Below are 20,437 nucleotides of genomic sequence, written 5' to 3'. Positions count from 1 at the left end.
ATTGATAGTTTTCATTAAGTTCTTCTTACCTTCTCTTACCTGCAATTATAATCATACCTGTAACCAAATTGGTAACTGTACAAAATTTACAATACCATAGCAAAAATGACTCATTTTATCTTTAATTTTCTTAAAAATATGTTGTGGTGTAAAACTCTGGATGTTTGAGATCGACAACCTATGTCAGGGCATTGAGAACTGAACAAATTGTGTTTGGTCATGAAACTGTTGTTGTGATAACTTCTGTTACACAAATAAGAAACAACAAGAGACACAACAATGCAAAAGAAGATGTTGGCTTTTTCGTTGGGGAACTCATGTTCTCGAATGGAGATGGCCGCACCAACCAGGCACCAGTGTGCTCTGACCAATGCACACAGAGGCTTTCTTGTGTTTGCCTTTTAAACATTGTCACCAAACTTACACTCACACCTCAGAGCTGCATATCACTTCATTGCTGACATGTTGCCTCTAGTCTCATCTGTGAGACTCAGATAGCACTCAATAATGAACAATAATGAATAAACATTTGTGGCACGTATCCTGACTTGTCTATTCAAATGTAGGCTCGACTTTGTTCCCCTAGTTGTTTTCTGGTGTGCAGGATGTTATTCTATCACAAATATAGATTAAAATGACATACAGTAGATGTCTGAAAACTTAAGCTCTTGTGAGGTAGAACATCTATGTCAAATCACAAAATAGCCCATGACAGGACTGACTCTTTTGTAGTCAACTAGCAGTTAGTTTGCTTAGCTCTGCTCAAAGACTGGAAGCAAAGGGACTGAACTAGCTTGGCTCTGACCATGACAACATGATCTACCTCTCCAAGAATTTTACATTACCTCTCGAAACTGAAACCTGAGATCCTTTTTCAGATTCAGTGGGATATGATGGGTAATTCAGTAAGTTCAAAAGTTGCTAGAATGTAGGACAGAGCCCTACTAGCTTTCACCTCTGTTTCCCATCTTCATGCTAAGCTTAAGTAACCCTTTGCCGTGTATTTCTGTGGTATTCATTTTCCTTTTTCACCATAAGTTGGTGAGTTTTCAAAATGTTTATCCATTGTTCTGAACAAGCTCACTTTGTCCATTAAATGTCAATCGGACGTGTAGGATTTAGTTTGGCTGCAGCATAGTTCAGCTTTACCCATAAGCCTTTGCCCTGTGCTGGAGCTAAATTAACATCAGTTGTTCCATGCTGTACAATGTACATCCTGGACCTGATCCAGACAGAGGACAGTTTATAGCCGCAAAACAGAGGACAGTGCATGGGCAGAGGAACAGTGAAGGAGGGGGGGTCACTGTGTAGCTGCAGGCTAAAAGGCACTTCAGGGTCTATTTATATCAGATGATTGCTGTTCCTAAACTCACTCAAAAGCACAACTCTGCATGCACAGCCATTTTGTTAGAGTTTGAAGGCTTTCTGTAATAGAATAGCCAAAAAAAACTTTATGTGTGTGTGTGCTACCAGAGCGTGCAGAGCAGTGTGTATCAGCACATAGGCGAATGCCTTGAATCTTAATGTGAATGTGCATGTTTTTGCATAAAAACAGGGCAGCATGCAGGCAGTGATTTGTTCACACATGCACAACATTTGTGCATGGATGGTACATGTGTTTTTTGTAGCACAGGCCTGCAGGAAATCCATGCTGGCTTTCCTGGATGGGATAAAAGAGAACAAGGGTTATAAAGCACAGGGTGCTTTAACATCCACTAGTTCTTCTCATTTATGCTTATCTGGCTGACGGGTGTGTAAATGGCTTTCTGTTGAAGGAGAGTCCCCCAGGGGAACCGTTCCACTCAGAGGCAGTGACAGGCCAGTAATGCCGCCATCCCCCCTTCTCTCTTCACCTCCCTACCAACCTCCCATTGCCTACCAGCCCAGACAAACATCTTGATTGTAATTGAATTTTTGGGATGGGTGCTGTTTGACGGAGGACAGATTGGGAGACAGAGAACGGATGGAATGGAAGAAAGAGAGGATGAAGATGGAGGAAGATGGAGTGGTGGAAAGGTTAGAGCAGTGACAGAGGTTGAGATTGAACAGGAAGGAAGAGGAAATAGCACAGAGTTCTGGAGGAAAGAGGATGACAGTGCAGAGACAGGACAAGGACAGTGCAGAGGGGAGCAGAGGGATTAGCTTTGTTTCTGCAGTACATTCATGGGGCTCATGGCATAAATACATTGGTCAGATATTGGCCTGCATTCTATTTGTGTTCTGAAAGGGAAAAACGCTTTGTATGTATGCTGTGACAGATAAGGGCTGAAGCATCCCAATCTGACATCAGAGTACTGATGTAATGAGAGCTTCCCATTTTTGACCATGTTAGAATATTTAAATAAGGTGACACCAGAGGTGGTTACAACTGTGTTAATATTAAGAACATGGCAGGAAAAAAAAAATCAGTTTCACTTTAAAGTTTCCATTGCTAGCATTACTTCACAGTATGATGCACCTCCTAACCCCCAGTCATTTTCATTGTATCTTCCTGATGTGCGTTGCTAATTTCTTCACGTTCAACTCAGTGAACAAAGGTATAATATCTTGGCATTTATAAAACTACACAAGTATGCAATTTAAGTCAAGATAAAAAGAAATCCCCTGGGTCTAAATCTTTCCAGTATTCTAGATGTCAGAACAGATATTCTTAAAATGTATCAAATTCAGCTACCACCACTGAAGTTGAGAGATGCTCTAGATGTTTTAACCAGGTGTCAGACTTGTAGTGCAGCGTGTTAACCCTGTTTAGGTTTATTTAAACATTTTATGACCAGTATTCTGCACATTCTCACACTTATTACACAGGTATTTCATTATTGTTTTGGAAATTGTTGTATGGATTTTAAATGTGTTAACATTGATTTTACTGCTTTATTACAGACAGTTGTTACTGGGGGATTATGGTTCACTCAGAAGCCTTCTTAGAACATGGAGATGCTGAGGCTGCTACAGCTCCTCCTATGTATCTGTTGTCCCAATGAAAAAACAAACAAACAACCAAACTACCTACCTACCTAACCACCTACCTACCTACCTACCCACCCACCCAACCACACACCCACCCACCTACCTACCTACCTACCTACCTACCTATGCTAACTAACTAACTAACTAACTAACTAACCACTGCAAAGTGAACTTGCAGTGATGGCTTTGAATGATTTGAAAAAAAAAAATTGATTGTCCATTCCTGGGTACACCATCAGTGCTTGTTTGATTGTTGTGTTACACAATTTGGGCAAATTTGGCTGCCAACCAAACAAGAGGCACATACTACCTCAAAGCCTGGTTCACATCTCCTACTGTTTAGAGGATGGATGTCATTCAACCCAGAAACAAGGGCACAATGGTGCACACCACTGTCAGATCACATGCTCCTTAACCAACTCCAAACTAACCTACCCTTTGAACCTAACCTCTTCACGGCTAGTGACTAGTTTTATGAGATTAATTTGTCCAGATTTTTTGTGGCTCCCCAATTACTCAACTTTCTTTTCTACAAGATTGACTTTGTGGTTAGATGGTTCTACACTTTTTCTTGAACAAATGAGGCCTTCACCTGAGTACTTGCCTGCTGTAGACCTGGAACCCTATTGTTGTGATAAAAAAACATTGAGCTGATAGTTTCTTTCTAAAAATGCTTTCTTGTGTTCCAGTTTTGTCTTCCTGTTTACGGCTGTGACAGCAGCTGGTTCTTAGGATGATGGTGACATAGTGAAGGTTGGAGTCAGTTTTGTTTGAAAATAACTTGACACGGCAGATTACAAACATCCCGTCTCTAATGTGGATTCCCAGTAAGGGTATTTTCACATCAATTTTGATGGAGCTGTTTGTTAATGTGAGAGAAGGAAGAAACAACATTTCCTGACGGGAACATTTTTTGTCTTTATTGGATTGGCTGTGTGGAGTTATGTTGGTTCATGATGACATATGTTAATCAGAAATGATGAAGCAATAGAGGCTTAGCAGGATAATTTTTTCTAGCAGTGTCACCTTTTCTTAAATGCAGGTTTCTCTTCACATCTCTGGAGCTGTTATAAACAACAGATGCTGTAAATTGCAGTGATAAGCACTGACAAGTGAAGTTAAAATGACAGGGAACAGATTTGTTTTCCTGCTAATAATGTACACTTTGGTTTCTGGAAAAGAAAACAAACTGTAGGTGTGATCGCACCCTTACAGTGTGATCACAAACACATTGACAAGCTCAGAAGTTCCACATCAGTCTTTTGATATTTGGAGATGGAGGCATTTGAGAAATAGTGGGAAAGAGATGGATGACAGATATGTTCTCATGCCTGCTCCCCGGTGTCTTAATGTTTCTCTGTCACCATGGTTTGTTTGGATCTTTTGGTTGTGATTTTGTACTAGATTCATTTTTTGACAGTGTGCAATTGCAGCCAGATCTCACCACCAAGTAGTTAAGACTGGCAGCTTGGTCAGTGGCTGAAAGCTTAAAAAAATGACCACAGGTTCCCCTTTCAGTGTAATTCCTGAACATGATGCTGCATTGTGCCATATTCTGAGGATCTGTTGAAGTCTATTGATGAAGTATTAGAAGCATAAAACTCATCTATATTAAATAAACTGCTTCCTTGAGCAGTAGGGGCAAGGAGGATTCAAACAAACACAACAGTGTCACAAATATGTTTTTTTCCACCAGCCTTTCCCAAAAGGAACAAACGAGAAAAATGACCGCAGGACACTCTTGGCCCGATCTACTAAAGGTTTGCGTGTATAAAAACACGTGCAAACTTGATAGCGTGCGCAAAGCTGATGTACTAACCTGGAGCACCGAGGATTGCGTCTGTCAAATGAGCAAAATAGCACTCGCTATCCATTTAGCGTGTTTGCCTTCATGAATATGCAGAATACATGTAGATCATCAGAACGCGCAAAATACTGGGAGGAGGAGATGCAAATGTAATCATTTAGCACACGCAATGTGATCTATCAAACCTGAAGCTGATGGCGTGCAGTGTTTTTGTGTCTATATTTAGCACGTTTGAAAGGCAGGTGCAAACTGGCACAGCGTTGCGCACAAATGGCAATCACAAAAAGAAGCCATGCCATATCACCTATGGAGAAACTCCTTGCAACACTGCATTTTCGTGTAATAAAAAAATAATAAAACAACACAAATTCAAAGCAGTTCAGCACCACGGATAGCGACCGCATCATTCTGACACCCACTTTAACTTAACTTTTTCAGCTAACGAAAGCACAGTACGCCACTGTATCAACAGCTACAAAATTTAGTCAAATTGGCACAGAGGCCCACATCTTCACATACAAACAAAAAATCAAGATGAACTAGGCCTACTCACCACTGTTTGGACGAGCCTTAAGCTCCGTGGACTTGTCCGCGGTGCGTTGTATGTCCATTTTCTTTGCTCTTGCTCAATGAACAATGTGGCAAGTATACTCAGTCTGTCCTGTGCCATCATGCTCCTCAATGGGTTTTTAATTAGTTTTAACTTGGAGAATGAGCGCTCAGAAGTTGTGCTGGAAGTGACAGGAAGAGTAAAAAATAACAGGAGGGCGCAAACCTTACTGCTGGGTGGTTGACAATGAGCATTTTTGCCAGATCCCTAACAGACTTTTGCTTTGTTATCTGGTCCCTGAAAGAGGTTCTAAAAGAAAGCAGTTGGCCAGGGAAGCTGGGGTTGATGTCCCAACTGTGGTGTTCACTAAGCCATTTAAGCTGGTGAATCTTTGGGACAGTTGCTGGATGATGATATCAAGACAGGCATTAAAAACGTTCACCCGAAAAACGCTCTCTGCGTCAGTGAGGCGACGGTCTTCATCCAAGTGACGCCTAACTTTTCTGGCCCTGGTTGTTTCAAAACTGCGATTGACTTCCCAATTAAGTAGCTAGAGCAAGAGTGGCAGACTTTTGAACTATTTAAATGTGTCCAATATTGGAGATATTATTAAGGGAAAGTTTTTCCTTTTTTCTTCTGCGAATATTTTGCCATATTCTTTTTATTTCATCGGCAGATCTTCTGTTTTTTCTCACAGCATTCAACTTTTCACAGGCCTCCCAGAAACGCTGAGATGTCTCTGATGGAGTTCACCGATGTGTTTATTTGCGTCCTCCACTAAAACCTCCAACTCCATGGCTTCAAACTTCATTTTTTTTGTTTACGGCCACCCTGCTCTCCAAAACTATCAATGGGGACAGCCAATTTAGCACACGCAAAATCCTCATTTAAGGGCAGTCCGTTCCACTTTTGCACTTGTTATCATTTGCGCACGCAATCATAGATCACCCGCAACACGCCCAGAAATAGCACGTGCAATGTTTTAGTTTGAACACGCAATATAGCGCTCGTTATTGGAGATCTTAGTAGACCAGGCCCTTTAAGTGTAGAGCCTGTCTTATAAATATAGTCAGTTTAGTTTTTTTTTTTTTTGTTTTTTTTTAAGTTTTCCATAATGTACAGTAGTTAAATTACAAACATTATTTCTTAATATGTTGGGCGGCTGTGGCTCAGTGGACATGTTGTCATCTCTCAATGCGAAGGTTGTCAGTTTGTCCCAAAATTGCTCCAAGTGACAGACATTGGTGTGAATGTGTATGATTAGCAAATACTGATGGGCCCTTACTGTAGCAGCCTCTGCTATATAAGTACCACTTCATTTACCATTTACATGTCCATTTAGTAACATGAAATATGGTATGTTACCTGTTTATGTTATATTACATATATGGGATTTGCAACTGACACAAGAAAAGTACTTATTTTGATTCAATCCCTGATCTAATTCTTGTGTGATTGTTTCACTGTCAGTTGTTCTCTGATTTTCACTGCTTCAGGCGGCACCAAGACTCAGGTTGCAGGCCCACTAAGGAGTCAAAAGATATGCAAATTAATGAAAATACTAAAGAAAATTAAAGACCTATGATGAAATCATTCAATACCCCTTCCTTATGTTTCTGTCCTGAGCCCTTACTTTTGATGCCTAGCTCATTTTCCTTCCTTTGACCACTCTCGGTACATTCTAACCACTGCAGACCAGGAAGGGAACATCCCACATGAGCTGCAGGTTTTGAGGAAGCTCTGACTCAGTCAGCTAGCCATCACAATTGGGCTCTTGTCAGAACCACTCACATCCTAACGTTTGACCATTTTTCCTGCTTTTAACACATCAGCTTTGAGGACAAAATGTTCACTTGCTGCATAACGTATGCCACCCACTGACAGGTACAGAGATGATCAATGATCTTCACTTCACCTGTCAGTGGTCAGAATGTTACTGCTGATCAGTTTATATACAGAGATAAACATGTAAAGGTAAAAACACAAAGCAGCATTAACTAACTATTAATAATTGTGTATTTAAAACCAAATAAATCTGAAATGTTGTTGATACACTCTGTTTGGAATCCAGATGTTGCCTATTTACCATTGCTAACAGGACATGCCTTAATGGTGCTATTCTGGTTTCTCCAGCATTAAGTTTTGAAGCGCATAGCACTGACCAGGCTGCCATTTTTAAATGAGTAAGGAGTGTGAGCGTGTTAACTATCGTCATTTAAATGTCAGATATAAAATAACCTTTTCTGCCAAACATTCTTATATTGTCTTTTCTCTCCTCTCCTGTTTGTCCTTGAATCTCCTCACAGATTTTATTTAGTCAGCGGTGGAGTGCCCCTCATCATCTGTGGGGTCACAGCAGCCGTCAATATAGACAACTATGGCAGTGGGGAGCAAGCACTATAGTAAGTCTATTATTTTTTCTCCATATAAGGTTAAACTCCGACCTCTGCTGATTTAATGTACCATTTCATACACATCAACTTAGTGCTGGCATTATCAAGTGTTATTCTGTATGTATTTCAAGAATATACTCAATACCATTCAAATAATACAACACAGTTTTAATATTGATGTTTATGTGTGTTGAAGCTGCTGGATGGCATGGGAGCCCAGTCTGGGTGCCTTCTTTGGTCCTGTTGCATTCATCTTCCTTGTAACCTGCGTCTACTTCCTCTGCACCTTCATCCAACTGCGAAAACATCCAGAGAAGAAGTATGAGCTGAAGCAGCTGACGGAGGAGCAGCAGAGGTTGGCTGCCATCGACGTGCCGACCCACTGCCATCAAGGAGCGGAGCCTGGCGCTCTGGCAGCCCCATCCACCGGGGGTCACTGCCCTGCTGGCTGCCCAGGTGTACCCATCAATCCTGCACTGCTGGCCAATGAGCACTCCTTCAAGGCTCAGTTACGGACCGCAGCCTTCACCCTCTTCCTGTTCCTGGCCACCTGGACATTTGGGGCGCTTGCTGTGTCTCAGGGCCACTTCCTGGACATGATCTTCAGCTGCCTTTATGGTGCCTTCTCCGTCACCCTTGGCCTCTTTGTCCTCATCCATCACTGTGCCAAGCGGGATGATGTCTGGCATTGCTGGTGTTCCTGTTGCCCTGGACGACAGGAAAATGCCTGCTCTGGTGCCCACGGTCCTGCTCAGGCTCGGCCTAAGGTCAACGTGAACGGAGATACTCCTGGGCATGGCCACGGTCACAGCCACTGCCACCATGACTCCCCATGTCCGGGTAAAGCCCTGATCAGCTGCACTCACGGTAGTATGGGTCACTGCAAACACGCCACTCTTCCATCCTCACAAAACCATGTTACGTGTCTGGCACCTGTGACGCCCTGTTGTGCTGCCCTGCACAGCCAGCAGCTGATGGAAGAGGAGCCTGCAGCCACACATGTGCTGCTACATCCTGACCCAGAGGGTTATCGACCTGGGATTCAGCTGCACCCCTGCTTAAAGAGCAGCACCAGGACTAAAAGCCGTAGCATTGGGCGCCGGGCTGGAGCAGCTACCTGTGGAGCTGGGAGTGAGAGGGAGTATGCCTATCACATCCCTTCCAGTGGGGATGGAGGTAGCGTTCACAGCTCACACACTGACAGCCCACACAGCACACATGAGCGCCATGCCCACATCTGTCCACATCTGGCTCATGAAGGCCACCATGATGGGCATCACACATGCCATGCTGCTGCCGCCACCACACACGAGGCCCTGGCATGCCATCACCCCTGCCACAGGCACATTTGCTGTGCCAAGGCAGACCTTTTCCCCTCCCTGTGCCCGGCAGAGGCAGGCGACACGGGTGTCTTCCTGTGTGGCTGCGGCAAAGTTGCGGAGCCAGACCCAATGGCGACACATTGCCATCTGGAGATGCACGCACCGCGCAGACAATCCTACCCCCAAAACCCTCCCAATCAGAATGGGATTCTAAAAGGGGGGCTACACGAAGGACTTCTGTATGCCTCGGACAGCACAGGGAATATACGCACTGGACCTTGGAAGAATGAAACTACTGTGTAGTGTGGGATATACAAACAGCCCCCTGCCTCGTCCCGCCAAAAACAAACTTTGGCCTCCCCTTTCTAGAAGTAAAAAAAAATGAATTGAACTACATTTTAATTATCACAATCAGCGTGGGATATTTTTATTTCAATGTCCTCATGTTTTTACGTGTGCTGTTTCACTGTACAGAAATCTGATATCATGTAAATCCACACTCAGAACAGAATCTCTTTGACCAAGAAAAACCCGTGACACATTTGTTACATCATACTGTCAGACATTATTGAAGGTAACTCAACTTTTCCATAGAACTAAGCTCTCTATATATATATACAAGAAAATGAATGGTTGTATGTTTGAATCTGTGTGTTAGTGCTCAAAGGCAACACGCTGCAAGATTTTTTTACACTTTGAACCCTTCCATCAAATAGTCTCAGATGATAGAGACCTCCCATACCTATCAAGAACTCTTGGCATCCATGTTTTTAGATGACTTAACCAGCAATTTCAGACTTCATGGGTATTTTTGCCATTCAGTCCCAGTCATGCAACTGTGAATATCTACTAGAGATTTTCTGAATTATATACAAAACTGTCTCCGGTGTGTGGATGCCAGGTAACTTGTGGAAATTCATAGCAACAGAAAAAGTAAAGTGAAACCAACATCCTCTTCTTGGTTGATATTGATTGTGCTGTCTGTATGATACATTTACTGTTGTGTTCTTTTGTTTTTCTTTTTTTTGGAAAAAAAAAAAAAGTCAATAACAGCAGCATCCACAGCAACACATGGCCATGGTGAGTAGAGAATTGGTGGCAATAAGCCATTGGAACTAGTGTGGTTTTTCATTGAAGAGGAACTCCTGTATTTTCCAACCTGGGCCCTATTATTTATTTATCCCTGGGTCTAAATGACGAATAGGAATAAGAAGTTTTGAAACTGCTCCTGTAGATTGGTTCAGCTGGTAGCTGTGGAACAGGCTGTAGTGGTTACAAGTCATACTTGGCGGTTAATGTGCCCGATCAAAGTACGACACAAAAAGTGCTTGTTTTTGCCACAGACAGGTTTAAAAATGTTGTTCTAGGATCCTTTTTGTATCCACATAAGGTCTTTACATCACTCTCTCCACAGTCAAAAAAATCCAATTTATTATTTATTGTAACTCTCCACCCGTTCTTTCATAAGAGTTTCTTGTCTGCTACTAGTTTTAACGATTAGTTTGTTTGTGACATCAGATAGAGTATTGGTTTTCAATAGTTTGTTCTTATCCCACACACAAACACAAATCACTACTGCTTTCTGCTGTTATTGTCAATGGAGTCCTGTAGATTTTAAGAGTTAATGTAACCACTGATTCAGGTTTCAAAGATAGCATCCTAAGGTGCTTTCACACCTGTAGCTCATTTGCTTTGTTCAGATTCAGTAAAGTGGGCCAAACACACACCCTCATAGGGCTGTCCTTACGTCATAGCATCCTTTCCCCCCTGCATAGGTAAACAAATGCCCTTGTGGGAAGCTGACTCCAAGACACCAACTAACAATAGTCAGTTAACCTTCCAACAAAAAGAGTTGGGGGTTAACTTGAAGCAGTGAGGAGGTCAAATGCCTCACTGACATTTGGATAGATCAGTACATTTTGTTAAATGTTGGACACCTAACAAAAATACAGAAGTTTAAAAACTTGTGAGTCATTGCTTGAGCAAGAGGGACTTTTATCACTATGCCGAGAAAAGTTGCATGAAGGCCAAGAAACTCCATCAGCGGTATGTAAAGGTTAGCAAAAGTGGTAGTCCCAGTGATAAGAATAAATTACCTTCATTGGACGATCTGGACAAATTCTCAGATCTAAATCGTTTTCTGAACCAGTAGGTGTCGTGTTGGTGTCAGCCTGTTGCTAGTGTAAGTAGTGTAATGAGCCAAGCAGCTAGTTGTTCCGGTTGCTGGGTGGATTGCGTGCTCACTGCAACTGAACTGTTCCAGGGTTCGATTGAAAGAAAGCCGACACAACCTCTTATAGGCGATCTGGCCTTGCTTGTTTTGTCCCGCATCACAGTGCGATTGCTGTGTTCACATGTTCAAACAATTCATGCCCACTTCACATTTTGAAATAAGTTCTCCAAACAATCCAAGTGTGAAAGCATCCTTACTCTGTTAAAAAAGAAGTATGTCTCTGTTGGAATTGCTGCAGTAATTTTGAACAACAACTTGAGTCTGGCGCTTTAAGTTGTTTTTTGTGCTGGTTTAAGGCTGATTTATACGTCTGCGTCTCCCCTACGCAGCAGTGGCTGACGCGGACATGAGCACCACATACTTGTGCGTCGATGTGTCCGTGTCGCGCAGCAATTCTCCGCCGAAACGCATGAGGGCAGTGTGGTCTCTCTGATAGCCGGTCGCCTGCTTCCGGTCCCGCTACGATCTCTGTTTACTTTTCCACCGAGATTCAGAGTGTGTAATGTTAATCAACAGCTGATACATGTTGCTGTTTATCATACAGACATGATTACATGAAGAATAGAGAGGAGGAGATGAAATACACAGTCGATGTGCGGCCGATGTCCGGGATCCCGGAAGTGCTGTAAATGCGGGAAAGACAAAGCCACCGAGCGGACCAATCACAGGGCTTGCGGTCCGCGTCGGCTCTACTGGGAGTTACATTTTGGAGGAGGTGCATGTCAGCTACGTGCGAAGGCCTCGGCGTAGGTACGGGAGCTACGCGGACCCCCAGCGTAGGGTACGCCGTTGATTTAACGCAGAAGTATAAATCAGCCTTTAGCCTCAAGGATGACATTGCAACCATTATAACTTGTTTCCCAACTGCTGGTTGAAGACACCCACTGGAGCAATTACAAATCTTCCTCTCATTACGGCTCTAAAATGACAAAAAATAAAATAAAATAGGGTCCAGCTTCATTAATACCAAGCAAACCTTTAAAAACTGTCACATAGATCCAGGTTCTTACAGTGAGTTTATTGCCAAACCAGTGTGCAGGATTGTATCCACTTAAACACAGCCGACAGCATGTGCTATGAAACATGATGAAATCAACTAACTGTATGATTCTGTGTAAAGCTCAACATATCAGGAGGAAAAGAGTGTGAATTTTATTAAAGAAGAAACAACAAGATGATTTGGAAATCTCCCTATAACCAATGTAGTATTATTTTGGTAACACTTACCAAACCTTATCCACAGTAAGGTAAATGACACATGGCAGAATTTGGTGTCAATGCAATCTTATTATGTTTTATGTGATTTTAATTTGTCTCTAAAAAGATCCCCACAGCAGGCATGCCTTGCTGTATGTAGCTGCGTGCCATGATCAAAGATTTTTAATGAATGCCCGTCCATGAACATACTATTTGCCTCAACCCCCGGCGACTGCTGCAGCCTGCCATGTATCAGTTTTGTCACACTCTTGGATTAAGCCTAGTCCCCAACAAATACTGCATTATTTCTCACTGCTTATCTGCGTTTGACAAGACTTTAATCTAAGGTTTACCCCAGAATCCAGTCCAGAAAATCGTAATGCCATTGGTTCTGCTTTTGTAGATAACTTGCTTTTGGAGAGGCCAAGGTTGAAGTGTGGATGTATTTTCTTTCTTACTTTTTTTTTTACCATGAAGGTCAAATTCTCTTTGAAGAGTTGCCCCTCAAAAGAGAAAGCTCTGTATTGATTTAGAAGCACTTGTTTGTTTTAGGAATGATGATATTGAGTATGATACTCAGTCGTACATTTCATCAGAAAAGCCAAACTTCAGGCAGAGCGTATAATCTCACAGCAAACCACCTTGGCATGCACACCTCCTCTTTCTCCTCCATCCTGCGCACTCTTGTCTGTGTATATAGGATCTGTTTCTGATGAATTATTTTATATGAGATTTAAGATATTTAAGAATAAAATAAGTCTATATGTAAAGAAAGTTGTATTGGGGAAAAAAAAGCTGACCTCTAATTGTTAATACTCAGTATCTGAGTTTAGAAATGTCCTTTTTGTTTTCAAAGGCCTTTTCTGTTGCAGTTTTAGTTGAAGTATGCAGACTTGCGGTGTGTTGTGAGACTTATCCTGTCATATCAGAAATAGAAATGCACTACCCATTATAATGTTTGGCCTGCCAGAGTAGAATATGTCACTTACAGTACCTTTATTAAAGAAATGTTTGTTGGGACAGAAGTAATTGAATGAAAAAGTGACTTCTGCAGAGAAGTAAGAGAGGAATATTGAACTCCCTTTATTAGGATGGCAGGTTTGGCCCTGGTACACATGATGCATGAAGCTCATGGCTTTGCACAGGGCCACTGGAGTTATTTCCAAGTCTGAGGAAAAAAATGTAATATAATTGTTTTTACTTTCTGTTTTAAAACCGTGGCAGACAAATGGTAACACAAAGTGGGCTCCTTTGAGTGACAGAAGATGCTGGCAGTCAGTGGTCCTGGCTTTTTAGTTCACAGAAAGGGATTTGTAACAGTATCACAACAAAAGATTGAAAAACCAGCCTCTCCTGCTAAACCCACATGAACCTGAAAAAACATTGGTGTAGATTATTTGCTGTACAACATGTGTTTTTGCTGGTGGTGTGTTTTTAGGAGCAGCCTGAGCTTCTCAGTGATGTTTGGTAACACAGGCCACCGTAGGCCAACTTATCTGTTGTCATCAGTAGCAGATGTACTGCCTCTCTAAACGAGCTTGCTGACCAGATGGCTGCTGAAATACTCACCTGTGGTACTGTGACAAAACCTAAAGCCAGTTTTCACTTTTTTCTACATTGACACAGATTCCAATAAATGTATTTTTTCACCATGCAACGGTTGAGAGCATCTTTGGCTGTCTGTGTTTGTGTGCTCACCAATGTGCAGAGTGAATTTAAGTAACATAAGGATGAACATGAGTGCAAGAAAACCCTTTTTTCAGTGCTTGCTGTTACGTGTTTATTTCTTCTGACAGCATGATGGAGATTGAGATGCCTTACAGAGTCACCACAGGGGAGGAATTCAGAGGATAGTAGGCTTGACTGCTGCTGTGTGTTATGTTCTGTGTATGTTGTGTTCGCACAGACCTTGTTCGCACACATGCACATGTGTTCACGTGTGCACACATCAGCAAGGAAATGAGACATTGTGCCTACTATACATCACAAATCACACCCTGGTCTGACAGGCCATGAAACGCCTGAGCACATTTAATATGCAGCATGAGTTTTTTTCTTTTTTTTTCTTTTCCAAGGCCACACACCCCCACCTTCCAGACGATCAGATTATCCATCTGACTGAAAGCTATGTGAAATGTCAGAGCCCATCTCTCCTCTTTCTGCGATGAAGACTCAGAGTGAACAGGAGTACTGCAGGGTGTCGGTGGAAGGTGAGTCATGGATGTCTGAAGCCAGTGTCTCACCAAAAAGAACAGTATTCTTTGTGCTGCAGTGCCAGGCAAGCAGCAGTGGTGATTATGCAGATAATTGGTGTAGAGCTATGATGGCTTCAATTACCAGGGGCTATGTTTGAACCAATGAGTGTGTTTTTTAGAGAATCCTGTTGCCTTCAGCTCACCGCAGAGAGATGGTAGAACTAAAAGATGCCTCAACATGTGGTGTAAAGACTGCAGGCCGCTGGAGGTTGGTGAAGGGAGAAATTGGCCCGGGACGGCATCTGTTTCATTAAATATTAATCTGGTTTTAGTAACACAGATGCGTTTTTATGATACAATTAACTGTTTTAATTTCCTGTCATAATAAATAGGTTTGTAAATCGCAGAAGAGAGTCCTAGTGGGAGTGTGCCTGTTAAAATGAGAAGACAATATGTTGAATGTTTTACATCCTCCTGTCAGCACACAAATAATGCTGAGTGATACAGAAAACAAAATAAAAAGATCATGTTATTTTGTTTGCGACCTTTAAACAGTGACACAATTTCTATTGCTCAAAACAGCTAAGTACCAGAACTTGACTGCTATGATGTTTACATATCTAGGCAAGAATCCTTCCCCTTACACTGCCACCAGGCTTTCATCCTGGCGACGTGTAGTGTTTACTTCAACTTACCCTTAATGAGAAGTTCACTCAAAGACGTGTGAACTTTGATAGTTGCCATTCTTTCGGTCCCTCATCAGAGACAGTGGAGCATCAAACAGCACCCCATCCAGAATCTTCTCAACCCAGGTTTGTCTCCTCCTCATTAATGAATACAATTGAACATCAACTGTCAGGCTTTTTTTTCAGTATTTTTTTGTACACAAAGTTGTCAGCAGAGTTGGTAGCAGGTAAGCATGTGGCATCAAGGTAGCTTAGGTAACTGGTCATAACCACTGCATAGCAGAAAGCACAGAGCACTGAGAAGCAGTGTCATCCTGAATGCTGTGAAAACATAAAATACTTCAAAAAATATCTGAGGGGTTAACTAAAAAGGACAAATTAAAAGGAAAAATCTGGTATGTTTATGCCAAAGTCAGAGTTTTCAGTGTTACGGTGCAGGCTCGCTTTACACTTGCCTAGATCACAATGGTAACCGACTTAGCTAAGCTATCGTGGTCAGGGCTATGTTCAGAGTTTCAGCTCAAAGAATGAAAAGCACAATCCTAAACTTGTTTATGTTCTCTGTGAGCAGTTCAGATCCTCCTCTAAAAATATTATCTATAATGAAGCATTTGAAATCCTACATTTTCAGATTCATACTGTGCGTATCACATTTCAAATAAATGGGAGGCAGCAGCAGTTCATCAGATGGTAAAATCAATATTTCCATGTTCAGAACAACATAATGATTTACAGCAGGTTTGCTTTGAGTACTTCCAGGCTTTTAAATCAGATACATATAAATGTCAGGAAACTCGACCTGACCACATGTTGATGTCCAAGGGTTGCTGTCTTTAGTAAATTGTAGAGGTGTCTGCCAAATCCATATAACATAACTAACTCCAGTTTGCGTTGTTTCACCTACTGAAGGCAGCCATATGGCAGGATGTTTTACCACTCAGTCTGACTGGGCCCTATGACCTGGTGGGAGAGTTATGTCAACGCATATCACTATTGATCAAAATAATATTATTGATGATATATCATTATATTCTCCTATCACTTTAAAAAGAGATGCTATTTTCTTATGGTAGCCTGAGGAAACCAGATGGTTCATTAGTTAAAGATTCCATTATGGCTGATCAACATCTGCAAAAGTTTCTGTCGTAAATGTCTCAGGTCATATTCTATTAAGGTGAAATTGAATAAAACTAATTAACAAACTTTGTTAGCATGAATACATTTGAGTTAAATTAATTTACTCCATAGTCCAAGCTTTTAAGCCAACAAGACAACAGGAGAGACTGTGAGATGAGCTGATTTGAATGACAGGCTGGTGTGTTGTAGCTGTCTGTCAGACATCAAAGAAAAGGCCTCAGCTCCAGCTCTTTGTTGCTTTTCAGATGAGCTGCAAGTTAGAGCCATCACTTCCAATCTTGCAGACCTCATCTTTAACAGTCATAATGCCTCTTGAGAAACCGATGGGTGACATCACTGAGACCATGAATGACGGTCATCTTTTCTCTCTAGACAATAAGCTAACACATATGCAGCTACATTTTAGGTTGTGTTAGCAAGCATCTTCTCAGGTTCGACTTCCTTCAGTGTTAAGCATACCCTATGTTCCAAGGTGAAAAGGTCTACTCCTCTACAAAGGGACCCAGTTACTTTCTTCAGCTGACACAGGAGGCTCTGTTAGGGAGCTGCCAGCTGAGTTGGCACTAACTTTAGCTCAGCTGACTTGTCTAATTAAGATTACCTTCAAGCCAATAACTTAAAACCTACATACACAGTTTTTAAATGTTTTAGTTTACAACCATTTGTACATTGTTTTCCTAATTAGAAGACACCACCTTTCTTCACTGGTAGCTGTGAGAGCTTTTTGACGTGCAAGCTAAAACATACGGACTAGCTGATGTCGATTTATTTCCACTGTATGATAAGCCCTTTAGGAGCTATCCATATGAAGTAAAGATAGAAAAATATCATCGTTACCTGATTATAAAAAACCCTTGTTCAAGATTTCTACCCGGTGTTAGCTCATGTGTAATCAGATCTGAACATAGCGAGCAGGTATCACTCATGCAGCCTGATCTGATTTCACTGAGGGCTTCATATAACAGTGATGGAGTGGTACATATGATCATGGGTTTGATCTCTAAGTCTCTTTGTAGGTCTATCTCTTGACACTCTTGTAAAACTCTCTTTATATTTCATTGACAGAAAGGAGAGAGCTTTCACACCAATCCCACAACGTATGGCTCACAAATGGATTATGTGTTCCTTTAATGTAGACACATGTACCCTTTGTCTTACGTAATCACAAATCATCTTCAGTCTCTCAAAGGCCGTGTTATCTCCTCTCTTCATGCCTTCATCTACTTCTTTCTCTCCTTTTACTCCTAGCATGTTTCTCTCTGCTCCTTAATAACAAAGCCCGCTCCTCCATCTCCAGCCTCGGCAGACAAGACGTGTGATAGAAAGCTGTGATCGCCATGCTAATGCTGTCCTTGACTTAAATAACATGCCGGAGTCTCACAGGGCGGGCGAGCGAGGCCGAGCAGCACAGTGAAAGGAAGGAGAGAGACAGAGAGGGGGATTTGGAAGGATAGTTTGAGGCTTACTGGAAGAAAGAAAGAGAGGGAGGGAGGGAGGGGGGAGATCAAAGGGGGAGGGAAGACAGAAGGAGGTGGGCAACACTTATTATTAGTTATCATCAATGGAGTTCTTAGAAGCTACATTTTTAACAGTGGTTTTATGGGTCAATGAAACTTCTCCATGTGAGTTTGTCTGAATGTATGGAAGAGTATGAGGGCAAAGAAGAAAAAAATGAGAGAAGTCCGATTTTTTATTAAATTCTCCTTCAGGGGTCCAATTGGACCTGAAGCAATAAAGAGAAACAGCAGAGAATAAAGTTAAGTTCATACCGAAAAATCTCTCAAAGTAGTACATTTTTTTTGTGACTTAAAAAAAGTAGAAAATGTCGGAAAATACTCTAACTCTGATCTAAAAAAAATCGGATTTATCTTTGATTTACATGGCGCATAATTTAATTACTGAAATATTTTATTTAACTACTCAATTCATCTTTATCCTAACAAGAATGAAGATAAATTGTAATTGCTAACAATACATTTGCAAGAATTGCATTCACTTGTCAGATATTCCAAAATCCTGATCTTCCATGCTTCCATAAATAATCCAGTATCTAAAGTTAGCCTGCAACCTTGTTCAAAAAAAGTTAAGACCAATCCTCAGCACTGTGTGGGCATGACTTGCATATTTCAATCGATCTAAACTGTGGCAACAGTCACAACACAACATGGCGCAATGCAGAGAAAAAGCCAACACTACCTGTTTCCGCCATCTGACCCTGAATCAGAGGACGAAGAAACTTCAGCATCTGAAAAATATTCATTTCAAATGCTCTCTGAGTGCAGAGTTACAAATACTTATTAGTTGTATTATTATGTAGTCTCCATGGTTGGGACCTCAGGGATGTGTGATAGCTGGAGAGGCAGAGGCGGAAGTGCAGGAAGGCAGGGCACATCTCCGGGTGCCAGAAGAAGCCACTCAGTAAAAACGATGAACCAGTCCTGGGGGAAATAAGCGGGGCATATGCTGGGTTGCTTTAGCTCGAAGCCACCATGGCTGACGAAAAATGTGGCCCACTGTTTCTCTTGGGTTATCAGAGGCTTTAAGGTTGCAGCTAAACGCCAAGACAATATATGTAATATACTTTATCAAGATACATCTACCAATGTTTTATTTTACAGTGTAATGAAGACGAAAAAGTAACTTTCTCATACAAGCAATGATGTGTGCAAAACCCCTAACGCAGCCTGATACAACAAATCCAATATTTTAAATGGAGAAAAGGTTGCATGAATCCCCATTGTTAATTAATATTTCAAGATGTTATGAGATTTATTTGCTCCAACAGAAAAACAGCATTTTCTCTGTGGTAGAGACACTAGATATGATAGTTCAGGGCCTAACTGCCTTCCAGGAAACACACAAACAGGTATGTTGACACTTGATACATTTAAAGTACCACTCTTATATACATCATGGACTCCCACTTTTGGAAGTTAAGGACAGATAATGGTGTCATCTGCAAATAAATTAGCATTTGTATCCTGTAACTTTATTTATACATTTATATAAAAGAGGACACTGTGTCAATGCAGAGCACCATAGCTGTGAATCCCAAGCTGCAGAGGCTCTGTCACCTTTTGTTGATCTGTACTGGAAATGTAACCAAGTGAGCTTTAACCAGGACTTCAGCGTTGAACACAGATTTAAATTAGGTCTAGATTGCCAAAGACTTTCATTCAATCATTTTCCATCATGCAAACATGTAGCTAAAAAACATCCACTAGTAAAAAAACACAGTTTTGTTATTTTTATTTTAATAACTTGTTCTTCATTTATAAAGAAGGGTTGAAATGGTGACTGCTGTTTTTCACCGACATTTCTCTTTTTCAGTCCATCGTTGCAGTTCCTCCACAGCACAGCACAGCACAGCATAAAGTCAAGGACGTTGTTGCCAGAGCACGACAGACTTTTCCTGTCTCATAGATCCATCTCCTAGAACCAGCTTCATCATTCTTCATTTCACTTCACCACTTTGTTTGTTTATGCTCAAGGCAGAAAGGAAAGTCTTACATGATAGACTTTCTATTGGCAGGTTGTGAGGCATTCTAGATATGATCTTGTTTGTTGTTCACTTTGACACACCGTACAATAAAATGTTTGATTTTCAGGGCCGATAAGTCCTGAACCCCATCGAGCTATAATTGTGCTTATAATGTTTAGTCTGACCTCAGCATTAAGTACAATCCAAAATAGAGGAAAAATGAAGAATGTACTCCGACTATGAAGACAGAGAGACCCCTTGATCCTAACATAGCTGATTGACGAAACCAGTTTAACAGTTTTCAGAGGCTGACAGCAATGAGTGGACATGTACCTTTCGCTCACTAGTTTGTTTGACCGAGATGCCCTGCTCACTTTCACAATCATTGTAGCCATGGTATATATTAGATGCAGCTTGAAAATTGCTGTTGATGTGATGAATCTTGTGAAAGAAGCAGGTACCTGAT

General features: G+C 41.5%; 1 protein-coding gene across 1 annotated transcript in view; it reads left to right on the top strand.

The window, feature by feature from the left end:
* Window positions 1-14,129, top strand: part of LOC117811550 (adhesion G protein-coupled receptor A3) — a 251,293-nt gene extending 237,164 nt beyond the window's left edge. Inside the window, exons 18-19 of the mRNA XM_034681900.1 lie at window positions 7,634-7,729; window positions 7,917-14,129. Coding sequence (XP_034537791.1) covers window positions 7,634-7,729; window positions 7,917-9,345 — 1,525 coding nt within the window. The 3' untranslated portion in view covers window positions 9,346-14,129. The remainder of the gene's footprint in view (window positions 1-7,633; window positions 7,730-7,916) is intronic.
* Window positions 14,130-20,437: the final 6,308 nt, after the last annotated feature.

This window comes from Notolabrus celidotus, chromosome 4 (assembly GCF_009762535.1).
Source record: "Notolabrus celidotus isolate fNotCel1 chromosome 4, fNotCel1.pri, whole genome shotgun sequence".
In the NCBI taxonomy this organism is placed as follows: Eukaryota; Metazoa; Chordata; class Actinopteri; order Labriformes; family Labridae; genus Notolabrus; species Notolabrus celidotus.
Note: the sequence above shows the minus strand (reverse complement) of the source record. Positions and strands in the feature narration are given on the sequence as shown.